The following is a 23,255-nucleotide window of genomic DNA, read 5'->3' as shown; positions in this document are numbered from 1 at the left end:
GAAACTGCTGAGCTCAATTCATCTGCAAATTTGACACCATCAGCTCAGGGTTGAACAAAGACTATGAATGGCTTGCCAACTACAGAACCAGTTTCTCCTCCCTTGGTTTTCACACCTCAGCTGCTAGAACAGGGCCTCATCCTCCCTGATTGAACTAACCTCGTTATCTCTAGCTTGCTTGCTAGCATATATATACCTGCCCCTGGAAATTTCCACTACATTCATCTGATGAAGTGGGTATTCACCCACGAAAGCTCATGATCCAAAATGTCTGTTAGTCTATAAGGTGCCACAGGATTCTCTGCTGCTTTTTCAGTATATATACATTGTTCCTTAAATGTTACCTGTATGAGTCTTGACAAGTTATAAGCTTTCTGTAGATATCCTACATGTTACTCTTCATGAATCAATATCCTGTAAGACATGTTTGGTGTAGTGAGTCTGTCAGTCTGAGGTGAGAGCTGTGTGCAAAGAACAGGGAACACTTTGCCAAGGGGTATCTGTGTCACAAGTAGTGCACAGGGAACCCCAAGATGGTTTGCAGATCAAGTGTGAGATGCATTGGTTGAGCTAAGCGAACATCTAAGTTTGTAAAGTATCTACCTCTGCTATGCTTTGCTCAAACCAGTATTGCGTTAGTGTCTTACTTTTTTAAGAGCTCAAAATTTCACCCACAATATTTTTCATAATAGAAAATTTAATCATGTGCAATTCCTTCACTTGTGTGCAGTTTCTGCCCTTATAATTACTAAAGTCCTTGGTTGATGAAGTGTTAATAACCTCTATTAAGTACTTGTGTCTGATTTTTCTGGCCAGTTCCAAGGGTTGAAATAGTGGTATTTGGCAAAACCACATAGCTCATTTGCTTCTCTCATAGATACAGAGTTCAGCTGTGGCACTCATGGCTTGTCCACAGATGTCAGGGTAGTCACCTGCTCTGTGATGATTGCCATGCAGGTGTTCTGTTCGCTTCACATTTGAGCAGTGAACAGAACTAGGCAGATGGGGTGGGAGGGAAGCCATTGTGTGGCAACCAAGCCTTAGCGTCTGAGTGAAATCTCTGATTAGTTTTGAGATTTCACCACGTATGGGGCAAGGAGAAAGGCTCGGCATATGTCTCGAATAGACAGACTAAAGGGAATACTCAGAAGCTGATACGTTGTGTTTGTCTTTCACACAGGTGGGCAGTAATTCCCATGATGTACCCAGCGTCCTACCTGTTCAATGTCCCTAGCACTGCCTACGTTGCATTATCTTGTCTTAATCTCTTCATTGGTATCAACAGCAGTGCCATTACATTTATCTTGGAGTTGTTCGAAAATAACCCAGTAAGCAATGCTTTCATGGAGACTTTGATTTAAAGAGCTGTGCCAAGACAGCGTACTGCACATAAGGTGTCCCAGCCTAGCATGTGGTGGGCAACCATCTGTAGTAATTGTGTTTTCCCCTTCTGCTGACCTTTCTGGGAGTGAATGAGTAGGGAAGACACTACTGGCTGTATGAGGACTTGGAGGGTGGAGAGCTCTGAGTGGAGCCAAAGGAACCAAATGAAGTGGGGGTAAGCACAGTTGACTTGCTGAGCTACCAGCTACACACACACCAACGAGTGACAGTGAAGTGCTTTAGATCAAGCAGAAAAAATCCATATTGAGCCACTGCCAGGAGCCAGCTTCTTCCTCAGAGTGGTACATGTGGTGATACAGTGCTTTTGTTTGGCCTGGAAGAGATGCAAGTTTTGGTTCAGCTGCTTCATGATTTCAAGTGCCAGCTTTATCATGCCCCCTGGCACTGTTATCTATCCAGTCTCCTGTGTATTTTCAAAAATCGTGTGTGTGCTCCTTCACAACTTCCTGCTGTGACAACATGACAATACAATCCAGTGCTGCTCAGCTTAGGGTGCAAGAGGCCAATGTTATGTTACTTCTGAAACCTATTCTTTCCCAGATTATGCCCATCCTTTTATAGTTATACTCCTGGCATTAAAGGCATCATAATTGGTGAGCAAGAATCTTTCTGTTCAAGAGTCCCTGTCCCAGTTTATAATGAATGGGGACAGAATTACACATTGCCTACACTATATGCAATAATATTCCAGTGTGAAGAAGGTGAAGAAAACATTTCTTTTCTCACTGGTATTTTTTTCCACGTAAAACTCCCTGTTAATTTGCTTCATTTGCCAGAGCCATCCTACTACAAACTATACCCTTCTGTTCTGTTTTGCAAATCTTTGGTGCACAGACTGATAGACACTACCATCATCTTTGTCTTCAGAGCAGAGAAGACCTAATTTCACTGATATGACAAGAGAACTGAACATTCATTTCACTGTTTTCTTAACGGAAATGCTTTAAGATGCCTGGGTTTCACTCCATGTATGATATTATTTCTGTATGTTAGTCTTTGCAGAAATTCAATAATACATTGAAAAATACGCTGATAATCTTTCCACATTTCTGCCTGGGCCGTGGACTCATTGACCTAGCCATGAACCAAGCAGTGACAGATGTCTACGCCAGGTTTGGTAAGTAATAGCTAGCAACTTCAAGGGATGTTTTGAAACCAATGCTGGGCATGTCCATACCAGGGCTAAGATATGTAAGTGTTGGAATCGGAGGACTGGTGGCTGTTTCACAAATTTCCAACTTTTTTATGTCCATGTGTGTATCATGAATGATCAGAACAAAAGTTCAACCTTTTAAAGGAGTTGCAATACACTAATACAACTTTAAGTGCTGCATGGGGGTATGGCCTATACCAGTAGCCTGTGCCGTAGGTGAAACCATTTCTACAGTACTTGAATTCTGATCTGCCTTCATTTTTTGCCCTTTCATGGTGGGTGGGTTTTGGAAGACAGAAACATCCTCTACCAGACTGCAGGGCTTTGAAGACTGGCATTGAAACTAGTAGGTTAAGTCATTGCTCTCCCGGCATTGAGCTACCTGATCCCCCTAGACAATCATAGCTGGGATATATGTCTGCAATGTTAATTGCTGCCTGCTATTTTGATAGCCCTCGTACTAATTTTAAAAATGGCTGAATTTCTTTAAATTCCCCACTGTGGTGCTGTGGCTGCCTTTGATAAAAGAGACCTTCTTGCTGGAAAGGCAGTGATATATCAACACAAAGTTTATTAATGTTTACTGAGAAAGGAAAATTGCCACCAGACTACCCCATGCAAATGTCTAGATATGATCTGCCACTGGCCTCATATCTATGGAGACAGCGTTCATTTTCGCTCCCACATATCAGTGCCTTTAGAATTTGGTTTTGAGTTTTCAATAAGAGTCTTTATTAGGACACCCTGGAAAATTGCAGACATTGCCTGGTAATGATCACATAAATTACAGATTTGCATCTGAAGTTATTACACTAATGGGTTTTGTTCTGAGGATCTGTGCTGGGTTTGGGCTATATTTCGCTTTGCTTTCTCGTGATTTCACTCCAAAGGTGAGAAGCATGTCTTGAATCCATTCCAGTGGGATTTTGTTGGAAAGAACCTGGTTGCCATGGCAGTTGAAGGAGTTGTATACTTTGTTCTGAATCTCCTTATGCAGCATCATCTGATCCCCACAAGATGGTATGTCCAAAAACCCTTGGACTCAGAGATAACAAAAAACTTTCATACAAGCTTAACAAAATTAGCGTCTTAGTTATCCACTGTGATGCCTTTTCTCTCCGGGAAGTCTCATGTTTGTGGTGGCTTTACAAGATTCACCCTATTTACTTTGGCATCATCGTTAGTCACTAGGGCCCTGATTCAGGGAAGTATTTAAGAATCTACTTAAGTCCCATTAACTTCATTACTTCTGTGGGATTTAAGTAGATGCTTATTTGCTCTCCTAAAACAGGAATGTTTTTCTGAATCAGAGTTTCAGGGTGAACTTACTGTAGTAGGTAAACTGTGGTATTTAGTCCACAAAGTGAACTTTTAAAGCTTCTGAGTGACTTAAATGCTGATGAAAGGTGCTGGCCAGGAAGTCCCATGGACTGCAGCCCTCTGTTTATGCACAGCTCAGTTACAGCATGGGCAGCAGCTTCCCACACTGCTTCTTAAAACTGCCCCAGTCCCACCAGGAAGCTTCCTCCAGGGGTGAGAGTGTAATTCATTCTCAGATGTGATTGCCAACAAGGATTCCAAAGGGTGCAGTTTATGAAGATATAGTCTCACATGGACAGTTTTCCATTACGAACTGGACTGAGACCATCAGCCTGTATACCTAGGGCACCAAATAGTAAAGGCTTTGCCTGAGCACTGAGTTGTGTCAGATTCAACCTACTGATGGAGTGAACAGACCCATGTCCCATTGTAAACCCCCTTGATCCACCAAGACCCATATGTTCACAGTACTTGGGATTTAAGATTGAGAAGTCTCTTCAAATCCAAGAGTGCTCCAGCTAACGTCATGTTATAAAACTAAGGTCTTCTCTCTTCCACTAGTCACATTTCCTGACAAATCATCTAACCATGATCTCAGGCTCTGCTATTGTAATTTTATTGTGCCCCATGCTATTCACATTTTTTTCTATTCATCTGTTGCATTTCTTTAGGTTTTCTGAGCCTGCTAAATTGCCTGTTAGTGATGAAGATGAGGATGTTGCAGAAGAAAGACAAAGAATTATGAATGGAGGAAACAAAACAGATATATTAACATTACAAGAACTGACCAAGGTAATATTTTGAGAATTCTAAAACGTATGTTTGCTTTAGTTGGAAACTCATCTGGGATGCAGTCTACTGGCAGAAAATTGTTCCAGAATGCACTTGAACAAGTGGACAATATAGTTTTCAAAATCAATAACATTTTTAAAGCAAGGTCTTATACTTTTACTTGCCTACTGCCCTCTGATCAAACAAATCAAACCAAAGTCAGGATTTTGATATAGAAAAGTCCAGTATGGACAGGACAAGCTTCCCTACTCACTCCTTGGCTAAAGTGCCTAAGCTACCTTTCACCCATCCACCCAACCTAACCCTATCCTAGATCTACCATCTCCCCTAGACCGTCATTCCCCACCTACCCCTTCATTATGGGCTGTTTGGTTTCCATTTGCGAATCCCAGTCTCCACTTCTTTCCCATTTAGCTAGTTTCACATTATAAGACTAGGAGACTCTTACAGGGTATGAGTCGAGGTATGTGGTTGCAGCACATGCATGGACATACACAAACTAGCTTTAATCTAGCTAGCTCAGGTCCTGGAGCAGTGAAGCCATGGCAGCATGGGCTTCAGTTTGGGCTGTACAAGCCCACCTGGGACCCTGGGTAATTATTCAGGCAGCCAGCCTGTGCTGAAGTCCAGCTAGCTCAAGTAAGTCTACATGTGTTGAGATCACACATCCTGATGACAGTGTAGACAGACACACTGTATGGTGCTAGCTAATCTTCTCTCCAAGAATTGAAAACATCTGCATGATGTTCTCAGCCCTTAGCCCCAGCCTGAGGAGCAGATGTCAAGACGTCATATCCATTGCTTTAGCTCTATGAACGGAAGTACTGCATCATTCCTCACAGTTTTAATTTCCTTTATTGTTCCATCTTGTTTGATACATCAGAGACATTTTGTTATAGTGCAGATTCTGGGAGCTACCCCCATACTGCCTAGAGCTGGACTAGCAGGTTAGATAAAGATGATAATGGGTAAAATGATTCCTAAATAGGGCAAATGTTTGACTCAGTGGAATGTTTGCACATTTTAATTGTTCTCAGATTATATTTTATTCTTGTCAAGCATTTGAGGTCCCCTAACTCCAACGTTAATAAACTGTGAAGTTCAGAGGATTCCCTCTGCTGTAGATGTCTTGTAATAGGAATTTTTATTTCTTCTCTCATTCTAGATTTATGCAGGTAGACGCAGTCCAGCAGTAGACAGACTCTGTGTTGGCGTTCGTCCAGGAGAGGTGGGTCGTTCAATAGCTATAGATCACACTTCATAGACTGATTCATATTTCATGATCCCATTGATTTTCAAGTGGAAATACTTAAGACTGTGATCAATTTTATAATTTAGTGCTTTGGTCTCCTGGGAGTAAATGGAGCTGGCAAGACGACAACCTTCAAAATGCTGACTGGGGATACTGACGTGACATCTGGAGATGCTGTAGTGGCTGGCAATAGGTAACCTCTTTAAAACACCACAAGAGCCCAGTTACCAATTGATGTGTCTACATCACAGAACCCATTGCTACAGCTGTCACTCACTGGCAACCTGTGTTGACAGTCTCAGCAGATACAGAGGATGTGGAGAAGTTCGTACTGCCATTGCCCTTGCTGTACCTTTCCTGTGGATAAATAGAGGGCTTCACCCTGAATCAGATCAATTAAGAGTCCAGCAAAATGAAGCTGCCGTATTTGAGAAGTTCTGAATTTCTTTTGCTTTGCGGCGACAGCTGCTTGCAAGATCCTAGGGCGGTTTAAACTGAAAAATGAACAAAAACAGATACAGGAACTCACTGAATGTTTTTTGTTGTGACTGATTTTGTGTTAGAAGATTTGTGACTAATTAATGTAATTGCTAGAGATGAGACTAAGCAACAAAAATCAACCCGTTTTTGAGCTCCCCTTGGTATGGAGGTATTCAGATCCAGATAAGGGTCGGCACCCTCTAACGTCTAGGTGTGTTTAGACCTGGGGGTTGGGACTTGGGGCCCATCTCTGGTGATTTCTAGCTGTTGCTTAAATTGCATTAGGGTGACACTGTGAATGGATATTTCATGACCTGGCAGTTTGAATGTTTCATTGTGCTGTAGAGATCTTTCTTTCCACATGGAATGCCATAGCTCTTTATGAATGTTTAATGTTTAATGCTTTGGCCCATACTGCAGACCCTAACTCACAAACGGCAGAGGCCGACAGTAACTCAGGCCACAAGAAATTATCTTTTATTTCACTTCTCCCTCCATTATCTCCCTACCCAGAAGCAAAGTCAGCACTATTTCCTACTTACGGACACCTGAGGATGCACTCAGATTAAACTGCCTGATTTGTTATCTAGAAATAAACACAATTAGCAAAATACAATTTGCTGAGTGGCTGCTTGAATAGGAGCTAACTGTACTTGCCTTTAAGTCAACTTATACAACATGATTTAACTGCAGCAGAAAAAACATGGGAGGGGAAAATGGCTTTACACCCTTAGTAGGGATGATTAGACTTTATTCACCACAATCCAGCCATCATACAGTAGAGCACCTGCTCTGCAGCTGAACATTTAGCAAGCTCTTAAACTGTGAAATTCATTTCTAGGCTGGTTTCACTAATGAGAACGATGTTGCCCACAGTAGAAAAGACATCTGTTTCTCTATCCCAGACCTAGCTATTAGCATTTCTACAGTCAACAGACTGCTTTTTCTTTCTTTCTCCAGTATATTGACCCATATCTCTAATGTCCATCAAAACATGGGCTACTGTCCACAGTTTGATGCTATTGATGACCTCCTCACAGGCCGGGAACACCTCCATCTCTATGCACGCCTGCGAGGGGTCCCTGCTGAGGAAATCGAGAGGGTACGAACAGTCTCTTCTTCATCAGCTTTCTTGGTTATGATAAATATTTTAGATGTTTGGTTTGGCCCCTCTAATACCCAGGACAATAATTTTAAATTTGGCTTGACTTTCTGTGCCTTGAAATTCTGGGTGCAGTTCATGTCATTTGGACAGCTAAGTTCATGATTGCACCAGAAATCCCGGTACCTAATCATCCTGGAGGCATGAACTGAACCTGCAAAAGTGAGGGATTAAAAACAGAAACCTGACTAAGGCTTGCTAAAAATGTGGAATGAAAAGCAGATTCTAAAGGGAAAAATTAATATGTTGTGAAGAAGCAGAATTTTACCCATCATCACAAACAGTTGTGCTCACTGATGGACTCACCCTAATTACAGTTCTGAAATACATGTGCTAAAAGATGAGGTTTTGCTGTGGCTCTGCCTAGCAGTGGCATGTGTGCGGTTGTCACCAGCTGTACATGCAGTTCACTATCTGCTGTGTGAAAGAAGAATGACTTCTCTGTCCCATAGGTTGCTGACTGGGGGATTCAGAAGCTGGATCTCCAGATGTATGCAGACCAGCTGGCAGGCACATACAGTGGTGGTAACAAGCGTAAACTCTCCACTGCCATTTCCCTGATAGGCTGCCCTCCTCTTGTCCTGCTAGTAAGTGTCATAGGAAAGTAGCTCTGTGATAATGCATTCTGTGTGTTAGCAATAAGGGGCTGATCCAGAGAGGTGCTGAGTGCCCTCAAGCCAATGGCACTGTCAGTAGTTTGATTTCAGTGAGAGGCAGGAAAGCTCAACACCTCATAGGATTGGGCCTTACATGACTGCCATAGGAAAAGTTTTCAACAGAGATGGGCTTGAGCTAAAATCTAAGATTCAAACACAACTGAATTTAGGGAAAATTCAAATCCAGAGCCACTTCTGCTTTTTAAATGAAGAATGAACCAGAAAACAACCATTATGGTCAGAAGAACATACCTGGCTGTGTATAGGCCACACCTGACTGACAGTGCTATCAGCTATACCTAGCAAAACAAAAGTGTGGGTGGAGTATAGCTAGTCTTTTCCATCAACAACATTTTTGGAATAAAAGATGCAAATAACATTTCAATTATTCCTTAAATTATAATGTTAGAGTATGTAACAATGTGCCAGGCAAGAAAGGTTGAGTCAGCACTCTGTTCCCAGCAGCTCCAATCAAGCAAAGCAGACTGGAGCTGATTAAGTAGAGTTGTGCCTAATTTGTAGGTGGGGCAGGGCAGACAGGCTAATTAAGTCATTAGGCAGCCCATAAATAGACACAGGAAGGAAGTGGAAAGAGAGGAAGCAGGCAGCTAGGGAAGGGAGAGATTGCTCTCCCCTGCTTGACACAGGAGCTGTATATGTTATGAAGGGAATCCATTTGTAAATAAACTGCACAAGGTGTTGGACCAGCACAAGGGTCTCTGAATAGTTGGTAGACCAGGACAGAAGCAGGAGCCAGGAAGCCCCTGTTACAGAGTAACACAAGTTTCCGATTGTTTGTGTTGGCAGTAACGATTTAACTCAAATGCAATTACTGTCAATAAGTACGCTATTAGATCATATAGTAACACTTCAGTTTGCATGATAAAAGGCAGGGCCTCCGGGGGGGGGGCAAGTGGGGCAATTTGCCCTAGGCCCCACAGGGGCCCCCACGAGAGTTTTTTGGGGCCCTTGGAGTGAGGTTATTCACTCGCTCCAGGGGCCCCAGAAAACTCTCGCGGGGCCCGGGCCCCCGGAGCTTCTTCCGCTCCAGGTCTTCGGCAGCGGGTGGTCCTTCCGAATTACTGCCGAAGTGGGACCTGCTGCTGAAGATCCCAGGCCCCATGAATCCTCTGGGCAGTAATTCGGCGGCGGGGGGCTCCCGCTGCAGGTCTTCAGGGCACTTCAGCGGCGGATCCCGGAGCAGAAGGACCCCCCGCCACTGAATTACCGCTGAAGTGGGGCCCCCCCCACCGCCGAAGACCCCAGGCCCCCTGAATCTTCTGGGCCGCCCTGATAAAAGGAAACACTGAGTGCTCTCTAATTACATTGTCATGGGCGGTGGGTGAACCTCCTCTTTGGGGAGGCTGGTCCCTCCCCTTCCTCCTGAGGGCCCCCCCCCACAGAAGCTCTAACCCCCCCCCTTAACAGGAAGAAGCCTGAGGGCCTCCCACCCCGTGATCAGAGGAGCCTCAGCCATATTGAGCCAAGCTGCCAGCTCGGCCCCAGCACCGTGTGTTCATGATTTCCCCCACTGCTTGGGTGTCTGACCTCAGCCAGCAGGTGGCCTAGTCCAATAACTTTTGGGCAAATGCCCAGGGCTCCAACTCCCACATCCACCTCGCTGACTGGAACTTCTGGTGATACTTCTCCACGGATGTAGGACAGCTGCCTTTATCACTTCATAATTCCTGGCCTGCTCTTCACTTAGGGCTGCGCAGGCCACTTGGGCTTTGCTGGCTTGGTAGGGAGCCAGTTGCAGGGCCCAGGTTGCCCTGTCCCATCCAACCCCTTTGGCTACCTGCTCAAATGTGCTTAGGAAGGCGCCAGCTCATCTGTCAGGCCCATTTTACACAGTCATAAGCCTGGCATCCAAATGCCATCCCCTCCTGTGGGACTCACCACTTTCTGCAGGAGCTGCTGCTGGATGCCAGCCCGCTCTCGAATTAAGTCCTGCAGGCTCTATTGCAGTTCTGCCTGCCAAGTGAGCAAGGCCTGTCTCTCCAGCTGGTGGGCTTGCTCAATACTCCGCATTGCCTTCTGCACCACCTCCTGCTGCTTGACCAGCCATTGCCCAGTCTCCTCCATCTCCGGGATGCCAAACACTTGCACTGGCATGGAATCCCGGACAAACCCCTTGTGCAACAGAGTGCAACAAGGCCCCCTTAGCTTCTGCCTCTGCTAGGTCCATAAAGTCACTCTGAAAGCCTGGGGTTAGTAAACACAGGTGCAGTTTATGCACAGGCTTGTTCCCATCATGGTTTCACCATGTACAGTTGACCCTTCACTGTCAGAGGGACATGCTATCTACATCCACTCTCTGCCTTTTCCCTTTCTTTCTGCTCCCCCTTTGGCTTCCTTCCCCTGATGCTTTTATACTGCCCCAGGCTAATTAGGTGGCAGCTGTCTCTGCTTCCCCAATTAGGGCCAAGTTATCCCCAGCCAGTTCTAATCTATTCCCTTAAATGGGAGCTGGCATGACAGAAGGCTGAATCAGCAACGCATTGCCCAGTACCCTGTCACACTGAGCTTTACACACTCTGCAGCCTGGCTTCTGAATAAGCTCTGTTCTGCTTACTACTGTATTACCGCTTAGACGCTTTGGTGGTGGCAGTATTACAAATGTTTCTGAGATCAAGAGATAAGACTCTGTACTAGCTGATTTTTGAACCATTGGTGTCATGGTATGCACTGTCCACTGTAACATGTTCTGCTGGGTGCAATACCCTTCCCACACTGGGCGCACTGTATTCCTAACTGCATTTTACTACTAAAAAGACAAAACAAATTCAGTTTTAAGGAATCTCAAACTAATGCCTTGGACATGTGTTTTATTAAAATCTTTGACTGTAATTAATATTGTCCCTTCAGGATGAACCCACCACAGGGATGGACCCTCAGTCCCGACGCTTCTTATGGAACTCTATTGTCAGTGTGATCCGAGAAGGGCGAGCTGTAGTTCTGACCTCACACAGGTAATGCAAACCTTGCTTCCTGCCATCAACACTGGAGTCAAAAGAGGGAGGAAACCTGCTCTAATCCTGAACCTCTGTTGTGTTCTCTGTTTTATCAGCATGGAAGAATGTGAAGCTCTCTGCACTCGTCTAGCCATAATGGTGAAGGGGACCTTCAAATGCCTGGGCACTATTCAACATCTAAAATACAAGTAAATTGAATGTTTGTATCCCGTGTTGTTAAAGAACTGTCTGGTGATTATGGGGACACTTAAGATACACCACAGCCTGTACTTCATGCAGAGTACAAGTTTCAAATAAGCTGTGCTTATGCAGCCATCCAGGTGATATGTAACATAGGCACTAGACCTGTGTTCATTTAAAAATAACACACTGCCCACCTTGTGAGTGCAACTCTTTAATATGTAACACTTAAGTTAGGCCCCTTGATCCTCAAATCACCTGAATATGTTACAGACCAGTTCTTCAGAATTCATGTGGACTCAGCTTCCCAGAACAGTTCAATAGAGTTAGCTCTAGGTATTCCATTTCATGCATTTCTGCAGAGATGACCTGTAACTCTTGATGGTGGGCAGACACAATTTAAAGGTCTGGGGTGGGCAGAGGGCTGCATGTGACTGCCCCATGCGTCACCTCAAGGCCCTTTCCCACTCACCCTGCGCCTCCCACACCAACTCCAAGCCAGAATCGCCTTCCCCAGACAGCTCCTTCCCCACTTACTTCTCCTATCGCCTCCCTGCTGTGGGTGCGGTGTAGGCTGGAGAAGGTTCTGGACGCCTGCTGCTGAGCAGGTAACTGCAGCTGTGGGTGAGGAAGGAACTGGACTGAGAGGGCTTCCCCACATTGCCTTTGGTGGAGTTGCGCTGCCGGCCCTGTCTCTCTTCCCTGCTCTGGGTGCCTCTGAGCAGAGCTCAGTATGAGCACTAGGTGCCTATGCCTTTCCCAGGCATGTCTTCCTCAGCCACAGTCAGCCCAACTCTCACCCTGGCAGAAATCTGGGGGGGGACACATGACCCTGAGGGGCCTCTGCATTTCTGAGTGTATAACTAACTGCTGAGACCTGATTTCCCCCAACTGCATAGTAAAACCACATCTTCATAAAACAACCAAACCCATGTGTGTTTCTCAGATTTGGAGACGGATATATTGTCACCATGAAAATTAAAGCACCTAAACCTGGGCTGTGTCCAGATCCAAGCCCAGCTGAGCGTTTCATACAAGTCAACTTCCCAGGCAGTTTACAAAGAGAGAAACACTATAACATGCTGCAGTACCAGATTTGCTCCTCCTCACTGGCCAGGATATTTCAGTTACTTATCTCCAACAAAGAAAACCTGAATATCGAAGAATATTCAGTCTCACAAACAACTTTGGATCAGGTGAGTAAGAAAGCAGTAAAGTCATCCATGAAAAAATCTGGCTGGCAAGAGAAGAAATGCTATGGGGATCTGGCAAAATCCAGAATAAGTTAGGGTCTGTAACTGTCTTGACTGTCTGTTAAACCAGCTTTTGAAGGGCTTTACCTTACATCCCTAACTCAGTCAAAACTCTCAGTGCCCTCAGGTAAAAGTGCAGGATCAGATCTGTGCATACCCTGATGCACTGTGAAGCTACAGTGACAACTGATTAATTTTCTTCCATTTAGTTTTAATGAGATTTTGACTGCTTTAGAGGCCCTAAAGTACCCAATCAATTAACTGAGCACCTAGCCCCCCTCCTCAGAAGCCACTGATTTCCACACAGGAGCATTTCTATACTAAAAGCCAGCAAGACAGGCCAGTGCTGTTGGCAGCATACACTGTCATTAGAGGCCCTGGATCTGTGCAGCTGTCACGGGGACTGCTGGTGGGTGGATATACTCCCCGCACACAAGTGATTGCTCGTGACTTCTGCACAGTGGCTTTAGGATACTACATCTTCTCCCTGGCCACCAGTGTGGTGCATGTTCTATGGGCCCTGCCCCCTACTCAGCTGACGTAAAGGGTGGATTTGTACATGTATTCAGTACAGGATTTAAAAAAAAAAAAAAAGTGTGACCTCTGCTGATGAGCATTTTTCATTTCTGCACATACCTCTGGGTTCTGCTTCACAGATGTGATGCAAGTGGCAAGAGTAATTCAACTGCCTGGCACCCAGTGAGTTGGTTATATTGATCTGTTCTCCTCTTGCAGGTATTTGTGAACTTTGCTAAGCAACAGATGGAGGATGAGGAAATTCCTTTACACCCTCGTGCAGCTGGAGCCAGTCGGGAGGTGAAGGTGTCCCCAGCTTTTCCTCAATAGGCAGCTGCATAGAACTCCCCTGCAGCTGTTAACACTGAGAGTGTGTTAGCTCACAGGTGTGCCATATCACAGCTGTATGGGGAGTGAAGAAACTGCTCAGGGCAGTATTCAAATAAAGCTTTGTACCTTTCCGAGTACTTCTTCTGCCTTGGCTGGAGAGAGACATGAAGTATGCATTGAAAGGGTCAAAGGAGTGGAAGATGCTTGATTTATAATAGAATCCTCCTGTCACACAAGGATCATTATATGCTGCAAAGAGAGAGAACTCCTTCCTTCCTTCCTGACACATAAGAAAGCATTAAAGATGGTTTTTCTATGCTGGACCTTTAATATGGTCTTTTTTTAAAACAAAAACAAAAGCAAAAAACCACCTTCCAAATTAATTGCTACCAGTAGCATTGCACACCTTCCCACTGCACATCCAAAACCAGAGAGCACTACCACCTCAGGAATGGGCACCCACCTTCTTAAAATGCAAAGGACTGTGTCGGGCCAGGACATAAGTGCTGACAGATAATACTCCCGCTCAGAGGCTGCCTCATTGTAATGTCAGGCAATTCCATTAGAGCTCCAGAGAATCATCAGGACTGGGAGAATCAGCCAAAATCTCACACCCAAGCAGAACCCTTTTATATTTGAAAAAGCTTGGTGACTTTTGCTAATGAAAGTAAATACATGGCCCTTCATTTCCTGGTTCCAGGAACTGAGGTGAAACTACCAAAAAGGTAGTGGGTTGTTTGTTTGCTTTAAAGTCTGCGTGCAATATTCAGTATTTCTGATCTGGCCCAAAGCAGGAAGTAGACAAATCTCACATGAGAAATTCTCATCTCTTGGCCAGCTAGGCTGAAGTCCAGGGCCTGATCCTGTTGCCAGCTGAAGTTAAATCTTCCCTCTGTGCAGAGACTTCAGGGCTTAAGCTGGGATGTAAGTGTTTCCCAGGCCTTCTGCCGGCCATCTGTAGACAGGGGAATTTCAGCCTACGTGCCGTCCCCTTTGAAGTCAATGAGAAATGAGGCAACTGTGGCAGACAGGACCCCAGCATTTTTGGAGGATTATATGACTGAACCATCAAACACTTTGAAGTTCACCTCTGACACCAGTTTTGCCTCTAGCTCTACCGGAGAATAGCAGAATGCAAAATCATTCATAATGATTTATTGCTTTGATTACTCACAGCACTAATCATTACATGCTTCTAAGCCATTCATCCAGTAGCAGAATTTGCTATATAATAGTGAACTCTGGGATTTTGTTTTTTTATCCAGTGGATGTAACTTTGACACAAGACCATTTTGCTTTATATTTATATATAAACTATGAAACTTCTGCAACCTGCACAGAGGGAAGATTTAACTTCAGCTATAATACATTATCTTTTGTTGCCATAATTATTTTGACAGAATTCAAAATGTAGGCTTGAATTTATTGCATATTTTATCTTTACAAATAGTTGCAAAAGTCTTTCTATAGGTCAATTCTAGGTGAATAAATCATCATGAAAAAACATTATGTATGTTTTCTCTTTGTAGATACGTTCTAAAATAGGTTCTTAAAAAAGTCATTAAGACAGGTTTTGCAGTAGTTTCTTGAATAGATTTATAGAAAACCTTCCAAGTTAAACTGAACACCTTGTGGAAAACAAAACATAGAAAGTTCACTATGTAACTGATTCCTTCTCCCTGCTTTGCAAACAGAGACAGAAGTATCATTTTGAGGATTGTAGGTTAGTGCATTTGTTTACAAAGTACATTAAAAACCTCTTCAGAAAACACTAACATAAAACCTCTAGATAAAAAGTTCTTTTTGGTATCATAATGACTTGTTTTATGAAAACAGGCCAAATATCACCACTACAGAAGATACATCATCTTCAAAATCCAGTCAACTAGCTGGTGAGCAATTTATTGACAAAGGAGTTTTCCTAACAGGGGATGTTCTATTCTTAATGACTTGTGATTTAAGGTTGACTCGTCAAAGTATGTGTTCGGGCCAACTAAGACATCTGAGTTATTGCTCACCTCTTTATTCTGAGTACTCCTATTTCCCTCCTTTGTAACGTCGTCATTTCCCCATGAAGCACCTGTCCCCAAAGCACTTTGTCTCCAGCAAGGGAAGGCAGCACATGCATCTACCTTTGAATCAGCTGACCTCATGATGACTCCAGAAATCTGTGGTCAATCAGCACATCTGTGGAATGCTGTTCCACAGTTGGAGCTTCCCGGTGGCAAGGCTTCATGGTGATCCACAAAACCAATCAGGCCAGTACAGAAAGCTACAGTTGTCACTAATTGAAAGGATCTAAGCCAATAGTGAGCCTTAAAGGCCCTTGGCTGCCAATGGAGCAATAAAGTCATGGCAACCAATATGACCTTCTGAAAAATTTAGAAATATTAGAGAGATGTAGCTTCCAATTGTATAGAATTTCCCACAGCAATGGAGAGTCCATGCAGCAGAACCACCCTGCTTTAGTTATCTAAATGATTTCTCTCATTTGCCAGTAGGTTTCTCAGTAAAGAGAGACCATCAGCTTTGTCCTCCTGTAGTTCCACTCAGGTATTCAAACAGTTCTTTCTTCTTACAGTAAGAAAGGAATAATTGGCATCCTAAGACTTGGATAATCCTTGAATTCTCGTACGTAGGTGTAGTGTTTATCCTTTGCCCAAACTGTCATTTGAATGAAGCAAAGAAATGTGAACAATCCCACTATAAAAAGATATATAAAAAAAGAAACAATATCAATGCTAGTGAAACAACATTCTCTTGTCCTGAGAACAAAATCACTTAGTTGGGAGAGACAAAACCTTACTCACCCGGGACGCACTGAGTCATGATGGTAAAGCTGATCCATGCCCCCACCTGTTATGGCCAAGGAAACTCAAAATATTTCTGATGATCACATTCACATTTGTACCTCTTATCAAAACATCCCTCTCTAATGTAGGTAAACAATACATCCAATGTTACCTAAAGCTATTTCTGGTATAAATTATTTTTCACACAGTCAACGGCATCCTATTAATTCCAAACAAAAGCTCCCCGTTTTTCATCATGGTTATTATGTGTGTTGTTTTGGACATAAGTTTCCTCTCTCCCTTGTCTCCACCTACTTTGTAGTTGTTCCTAAATCAGTGCCTATAATGGTGACATTCTGCAGCCCTGGGAACAAATGTTGTTCTCATTTACACCAATGAAATTCCCCTGAAATCAAGATTTTGTTTAAATCTGACTTCAGCAGGGCTGTGTGCATTGAGGACACACAGTCTGACACTCAGTGCTGTGCACAGGACCTGTACAAGGTCTATGCACCACTCACATCCCATTTAGATCTTAATTTTGAGAGTCTGAAGAGCGCATAGGCTTCATGCAGTCTTTCGCACAGAAGTAAATTTCCATTAAAGGTACATTAGGGTGTCTGTCATGGGTTAACCGTTTGAAAGATTGAACCTAGAGTTTGGCAATATGAAGTGGGCTTGCATATTTTTATTTTAAGTTTCTAGGGTTTCCTTACATGTTTGTTTTAATAATATAGTATAAATTGAGATATAACCTGCAAAACTTAAATCTTAGTGTGGTTTACTGATGAAGATACATACCTCGTATGTATAATTCGGACAGGTTACAAAGAAAAACAGCCATGTGAAAGGATTCTTTGTTGGATAAGGGATCTTACGGATCTTGGATCCTACAGATTTAAAGAACCACAACAAATAAATCATAGAACACTGACACTCCTATGTACCATGTAATTTGCTATAAAGACAATCCAAATCTGCCTATTGAAGAGATGGGCAAGATAGACTTGGGAAAACAAGGACTCCACTGAGCCCAGAGGAAGGTTTAGGGTGCCTGTGGGGAAGTGCTATAGGCATCATTAAGGCTTGCACACAGTATTTGGCAGTACCATGCCTAGAAGCATCCTTGGGAAAGATCATTGTAATGCTCACTGGCCAGCAGTAAGACATTCTCATAGAATTATCTGCACCATTTCCTAGACCTCAGAAATGAAGAGTATTTCTAGAAATTACATTGTCACAAAATTGTGGATGCAGTTAGCAAATATGAGCCAAAGTCTACGCAGCCCTCCTACAAAGAGAGGGCAAAGCACAAGAGAGCCACACCCCTTAACTTCCAAGCACATACACAGCTTGTGCCCTGTGCAGGAGCCAGGCACATTACTGGACCTTACACCCTCCACAGCACAGCTCCTGCTAGCATCCCCTGGAGAACTAGCCAACCCAAATATCATGCCCACATCCCACTTTGAACCACCAGTGCAGCTAACACAGGCCTATGCCCTAATGGCACAATCTGGCCCTAGGTACTTTTGTTACATACCCAAACTCCCTTTAGTGTCCAATCCTATGAGGTGCTGAGTACCCTCAACTCCCACTGAGGCCAGCTGAGGGTTATTAGCCCCTCACAGGAGGCTCTCTGCACCTTGCAGGATCAGGCCGTTCAGTTTAGATCACTGCAGAAGTGCTAACTCAACTGCACAAAGGTAGAGAACAAACTTTTACCATCTCTTCTCAGGTCACTGAGTGCAATGTGGATAGAGAAATTTCCAGCTTCACATATCTGCAAGAAGCAGCATACAATACAGTAAAGGAAAATGCTTCTCTTCCATTTATCATTCCTCTTCCCAATGCTAGTTCCTAGACAAATATTTTTAAAGGGTCCCAAACCCCCACTGACAAATAGACTATAAACAACATAGGATTTAAAATATTTAGATCTTAATAAAGCTCAGAACAAGATTTCTGACTGACGGTAAGGAGATGTCTGTTCTACTCATCATTCCATACACAAGAGGCCATATTACACTCTGCTTTGCGTTTGCAACACTACTAGCAAGTGTTGACCAAGTCCCAAGAAGGTACAATGCACTCCAGCTATTCTCCCAGCCAGACCCTAACGCTGTAACCCCTGAATAAAGTGGATCCAGCGTGTGTTTCCTTTACCTTTTGACTGGGCTGATTTGTTTTAAAAAAAAAAAAAAAAATCAACTAGGCAGTTTGGATTTCTCAAAAATCCCAGAGCATATTTGTGCAGCTCCATAAATACCGATATGCTGGTCCACAACAACTTCTTATGGCAAGGGCTTGATGTGATTCACAAAGTTCCATTAACCAACTTTTCCACCTGATTTTAGATAATGCTTTCCACCACTAGTGAGGTAGAAAAGAGATTGAAATGGTCTTCATATACGATTATGGCCAGACTAGAGCAGAGAACTGGTAGTCAGAGCTGCTGAGTTTTATTCCCAGCTCTGCGGTGTGCTGTCTGATCTAGGGAAAGTCACTTTAACCTCTGTGGCTCAAATTATCCACCACTGCCTATTTCACAGAAAATTTCACATTTGAAAAGCGCTATGAGCGCCTCCAATCATTGACACTATAGTAATTCTTTTTCTCTCTTAACGCAGAGACAGGTTACATCTGCACTAGAGAGAATGGATACTTCCTAAGAGAAGCAATGTTAGTATAGCAACGAAATCAAAGAGTGAAAGGACACTTTCAGGATTCTATTTCCAGAGGGATTCTGTCAGAATATATGGAAGGCCAGCAAGATGAAATCTGGCCCTGAATATTAACACTTTCATAATTCTGTAGTAGGCCAGCTGTTGGCTACTTAAGATCTACTTGATAGTCTCAACCCTTGATAAACTGAACAAAATGTTAACGTAGTGCTAGGCTCTGGTAGTACCAGGATCACTGTGATGAATGTGGCTGAGTGTGAGTCTCCACATGCAAATTCTTATCTAATTTCTGCAGAGTAAACAGACTAATCTTGAAATTCTTACTCAGCCAAAACTTTCCCTGAAGTCCAGGTTCTGGTCAAAACAGACAATTTTGTCTCTATCTTAAGCTGATCAATCTTAGTTCTGTGTCCTCAGCTTTCCAATAATAAATTTGACAGTCCCCTCCCCCCACCCCAAAAGTAATAAATAAAGGAGAGTCTTTAATAAAAAAGCAAAAGACCTACCAGAAACATGATCACAGCAAAATTTATCTGTTTTTGTCCATAGGCTAGAAAACAAAATGTTTAAAAATGGATAGTTAGCACTCAAACATACCCAGGTAAAGGTTCAAGTCATTCTAAGGGCCATTTTGCTACTTACAAGGAGGTGTATAAAGAGGATGATTGATGTAATAAGCAAGCCAAGCTGCAAATCCCCAGTAATAGAAGCAGTTCTGAAAAATAAGTAATTTTTCTGTTTTAATTTTTATAATAAAGATATCTGCTGTCCTCTGTGTGACGGGAAGACAGTAGCATTATCTAGACTAGTGATTAACAAAAGAAATAGTGATAATGATCACTTGGGGACAGATTGCAAGTTGCAGATAATGCAACAAAAATGACAACATACCAAGTTTGGTAGAGTGGGAGGGAAAGAACAGGAAAAGACAACAGTAAATAAGCAGGAAGTGTTGCTCTTGAAGTGACATTTCTTTTCCCTTCAGAGCAAAGAGAGAGTGTACAGGCTGTTTGGTCTAGAAATTGCTTTTGAAAATGTGTCCCAAAGAGTTAAAGCTAAAGGAGCATTTTAACTGGGAAGCTATTCTGTTTCACTGTGCACAGATCAGAGATGAGGAGCCATGAGGATCAAGTGTTAGGGGAGACAGGACTTATTTTGCCACAAATAGAAGAATCATGGGTTCTAAATGGTGAACTATGATCAACCTCCCTCCAACCTCTTCCTTGGTCCTCCCCCCCCTACAAGGCCATGCTTATTTTATCCTTCCTCCCTATGTTAAACACTACCTTTGACCAGGGGGCCCAGAACAGGTCCAAGTCATCCCCCTACCCCCACCTAAGACTCTGGGAGGGAGTTTGGGAGTGGGAGGGGGTGTGTGGGAAAGGAGTGGGGGTTCAGGCTCTGGGAAGGAGTTGGGGGTGTGTGGAGGGAGGGGTTACAGGCTCTGGGAGGGAGGTTTGAGGCCGGAATCGTGGGGGAGGCGGGGATGTGGGAAAGGGTGGGGGTGCAGGCTCTCGGAGGGGGTGAGGAGTGCAACATTTACCTGGGGCTCCTATGCAGGGCGGGCCAGGGGCCTCTGTGCGCTGCTATCCCCAGGCACTGCCCCCACAGCTTCCTATTGGCCCCAGGGGCGCTTGGGGTGGGAGCAACGCATGTAGACAGACACCCCACCCAGGGGCCGCGGGGAGGGGTCGGCAACCACGTGGAGCGAGCAGGCGGGAAGCCACTCAGCTCCGCTGTGCTGCTGGTGGTGAGTGGGGGCCCTGGGCCATTTTGAATGGCTGGAGGATGCAGGGGGGCATCTGGGGGCAGAAGGCGGGGCTGAGGCCTGTGGTGCCTGGGCACCAGGAATATTCCTGGTGCCCAGGCACCATGGGTCCATAGAACTTGCTGGCCATGCCTTTGACCCTATCTTATGTCCTCTTCAAACTAAAGCCCAATCTCTCTCCTCCCCTTCACCTCCAAACTCACTAAATGTGTTGTCTGCAACCACTTGCTGAATTTCTCTTTCAATTCTGTTCTTGACCTTCTCCAATCCAGCTACCAACCTCTATGCACCACTGAATTCTCACTAGATTATCCTTGGCCTCTTGGAAGCTTTTGCAATGTCAGTTTCTCCCTACTTTAAATTTTGTCCTGTGTTGATTTCCATGGCTCTGTTCTTTCTCTCCGATTGCTCTTTCTTCTTTGCCAGGCTCCTCTTCCCCTTTCACCGTGTTAGGATGTCTATCCTTGGCCCTCTCCTCTGCTCCTTCTATATTCTAGCTCTAGGTGCTCTCCTCTGCAAGGAAGGTATTATTAACTATCATCTTTAGGCTGATGACTCATAAATCTACCTCTATGGATGCACCTTTCCCCTTCACTAAATCTAGTATCTCAGCCTGTCTTTCTGACATCTTTGTCCAATCACCACCTTAATCTCAACACGGCCAAAACTGAGCTCATCATCTTCCTTCCCTCACTCTTCCCCTATAACCGGGGTGTCACCTCTGACTTGGCTCTCTTGCAGGGTGAACATGTTCAGGACATTTCTAAATCCTTTCACTTTTTCTTACACACTCCAAAATCCAGCCTTTGCTCCCTGCCCATAGCCAAAACTCATCCAAGCCCTCCTCACTTCATGTCTTGAATACCACAAGCTCTTCTTTTCTGGCTTGGACCACTGCAGCCTTACTCCCAAGTTTATTTTAAGATTCAGAATGCTGCCATTGTTAAGGTCATCTTGGCTCTACATCCTTCATCTAAACCCAATCATAAAAGTAAACTACAATACATACATAATTGTATTCCCATTCCTTAACCTTTAGCTGTAAGCCCCTCTGGGCAGGGCTTGTATCTTTTCTATGTTTGTACCAAGCCCAGGACAATGAGGTCCCAATCCTCATAGGGGCTTTTGGGAGTTACCATAATCAAAATATTTACAAATGATATAATATAAAACATATGGGAACACAGCCAAGGTGAGGCCATATCACTCATGTTACTAATTCTGTTTATCTTTTCTAAAAATGTAGTAACTAAATTTTGAACTGAGTTCCAAATTTACAATAGTAAAACTCAAATGTGAACTTCCATGTTATATTCTAAATTAAGCATTCATAATTTAGAATACAGACCCCAACATTTTACTGAAGGTCAATAAATTATGGACAAAACATGAGCTTGGCTGCAATTTTTGTATTTCCACAGTTATCCTAGAGGCATGGCAGGTATTACTTTCAAATCAGAGTCTTTGTTTGCATATGTGATACACTGGGTTAGTGCATGTTAATGTCTTCCTGAAGTGACTGGCTCCATCAAGGATAGGAGCCTGTCACTATATAACAACTAGAGTTATTCCTTTTAGCTAAAGTTGCAAGAGATTATGCTCTTCACTGAAATTTCCAAATTCAATCCCCACTGCCAGCAATGATGTTTGTATATATGCAGTCCTGGCTCCGTCCACATAGGTCTAGCTTTTATTTAATTAGAAAATCATGGTTTTAAATTCTGACACCAGGAAAATAATGGTTTAAATCAAAAGTAAAAATGTTTTAGGATATTCAAAATCCCAGGGCCAAATTCTCCACTGGCATAAGACCACTGAAGTTGATGGAGTTATACCACAGGAGAATCTGGTTCCTAGTCTTGTTTATTTCTAGAGATTTCATAAAATCAAAACACACCAATGAGTTTTACTAGGGGCCTGATACATTTTCCACTTAAGTCAACAGGGGTATGTACATAGAATCTGCTGAGTCAACTAAAAAACCCAAATTTTCACTAATTAGCACAATGGCTTAAAAATGGACTTCCCAAATAGACTTCGTATATGTTTAATGTTTTTAATTGTATAGAACAGCAATAAAAAATTAAACATCAATAAAAAAAAAAGCATGAAAAATGAACATTTTAAAAATACAAAATTCTACACTCATGCAACACGAAACCTGATCCTGAATGGTGATGAATATTGTTAAACTGCATGATATTTTCCCCTTAGCATTAATTGTTTGTTGTTTTATACAATTTAACCCTATGAGTTACAAGTTTAAGGAATTATGCCACCATTCTGAAAATCTAGCCATTCAGTCCAAAAGTGATTCAAATTTAACCTAAGCAGCAGTGAGGTGGAGGGGGATGGGTGGTAAGATTTACAGCTCTTTTTATATCCAAAATATAGTTTTTCCAGTGATTTGCAGTAGCTAAAGCCTCCTCTAAGAAACTGTCTCACATTTTTACCTTCTACCATTCCAAGATATTTCCAGTTGGACTTGCTAGAGCCCAAAGGTAAAAACTCTTATATGGTGGTGGTGGCAGCATCAGA

General features: G+C 43.4%; 2 protein-coding genes across 2 annotated transcripts in view; one reads left to right on the top strand and one right to left on the bottom strand.

Annotated features, from left to right (window-relative positions):
* ABCA4 (ATP binding cassette subfamily A member 4) overlaps positions 1 to 13,606 on the top strand; it is a 116,028-nt gene extending 102,422 nt beyond the window's left edge. Inside the window, exons 38-49 of the mRNA XM_075067798.1 lie at positions 1,181 to 1,328; positions 2,398 to 2,521; positions 3,448 to 3,577; positions 4,549 to 4,669; positions 5,835 to 5,897; positions 6,008 to 6,114; positions 7,362 to 7,503; positions 8,016 to 8,150; positions 11,088 to 11,191; positions 11,290 to 11,382; positions 12,321 to 12,570; positions 13,363 to 13,606. Of these exons, the coding sequence (XP_074923899.1) occupies positions 1,181 to 1,328; positions 2,398 to 2,521; positions 3,448 to 3,577; positions 4,549 to 4,669; positions 5,835 to 5,897; positions 6,008 to 6,114; positions 7,362 to 7,503; positions 8,016 to 8,150; positions 11,088 to 11,191; positions 11,290 to 11,382; positions 12,321 to 12,570; positions 13,363 to 13,473 (1,528 nt within the window). The 3' untranslated portion in view covers positions 13,474 to 13,606. The remainder of the gene's footprint in view (positions 1 to 1,180; positions 1,329 to 2,397; positions 2,522 to 3,447; positions 3,578 to 4,548; positions 4,670 to 5,834; positions 5,898 to 6,007; positions 6,115 to 7,361; positions 7,504 to 8,015; positions 8,151 to 11,087; positions 11,192 to 11,289; positions 11,383 to 12,320; positions 12,571 to 13,362) is intronic.
* A 1,343-nt stretch (positions 13,607 to 14,949) lies between these two features.
* LOC116820507 (very-long-chain enoyl-CoA reductase-like) overlaps positions 14,950 to 23,255 on the bottom strand; it is a 42,375-nt gene continuing 34,069 nt past the window's right edge. Inside the window, exons 8-13 of the mRNA XM_032773036.2 lie at positions 19,592 to 19,664; positions 19,456 to 19,499; positions 17,991 to 18,048; positions 17,067 to 17,155; positions 16,284 to 16,329; positions 14,950 to 16,176 (exon numbers count right to left, since the gene is read on the bottom strand). Of these exons, the coding sequence (XP_032628927.1) occupies positions 16,049 to 16,176; positions 16,284 to 16,329; positions 17,067 to 17,155; positions 17,991 to 18,048; positions 19,456 to 19,499; positions 19,592 to 19,664 (438 nt within the window). The 3' untranslated portion in view covers positions 14,950 to 16,048. The remainder of the gene's footprint in view (positions 16,177 to 16,283; positions 16,330 to 17,066; positions 17,156 to 17,990; positions 18,049 to 19,455; positions 19,500 to 19,591; positions 19,665 to 23,255) is intronic.

The sequence above is a fragment of the Chelonoidis abingdonii genome, chromosome 7 (assembly GCF_003597395.2).
Source record: "Chelonoidis abingdonii isolate Lonesome George chromosome 7, CheloAbing_2.0, whole genome shotgun sequence".
Taxonomy (NCBI): domain Eukaryota; kingdom Metazoa; phylum Chordata; order Testudines; family Testudinidae; genus Chelonoidis; species Chelonoidis abingdonii.
The sequence above is the reverse complement of the archived record's forward strand: the minus strand, read 5'-3'. Positions and strand labels throughout refer to the sequence as shown.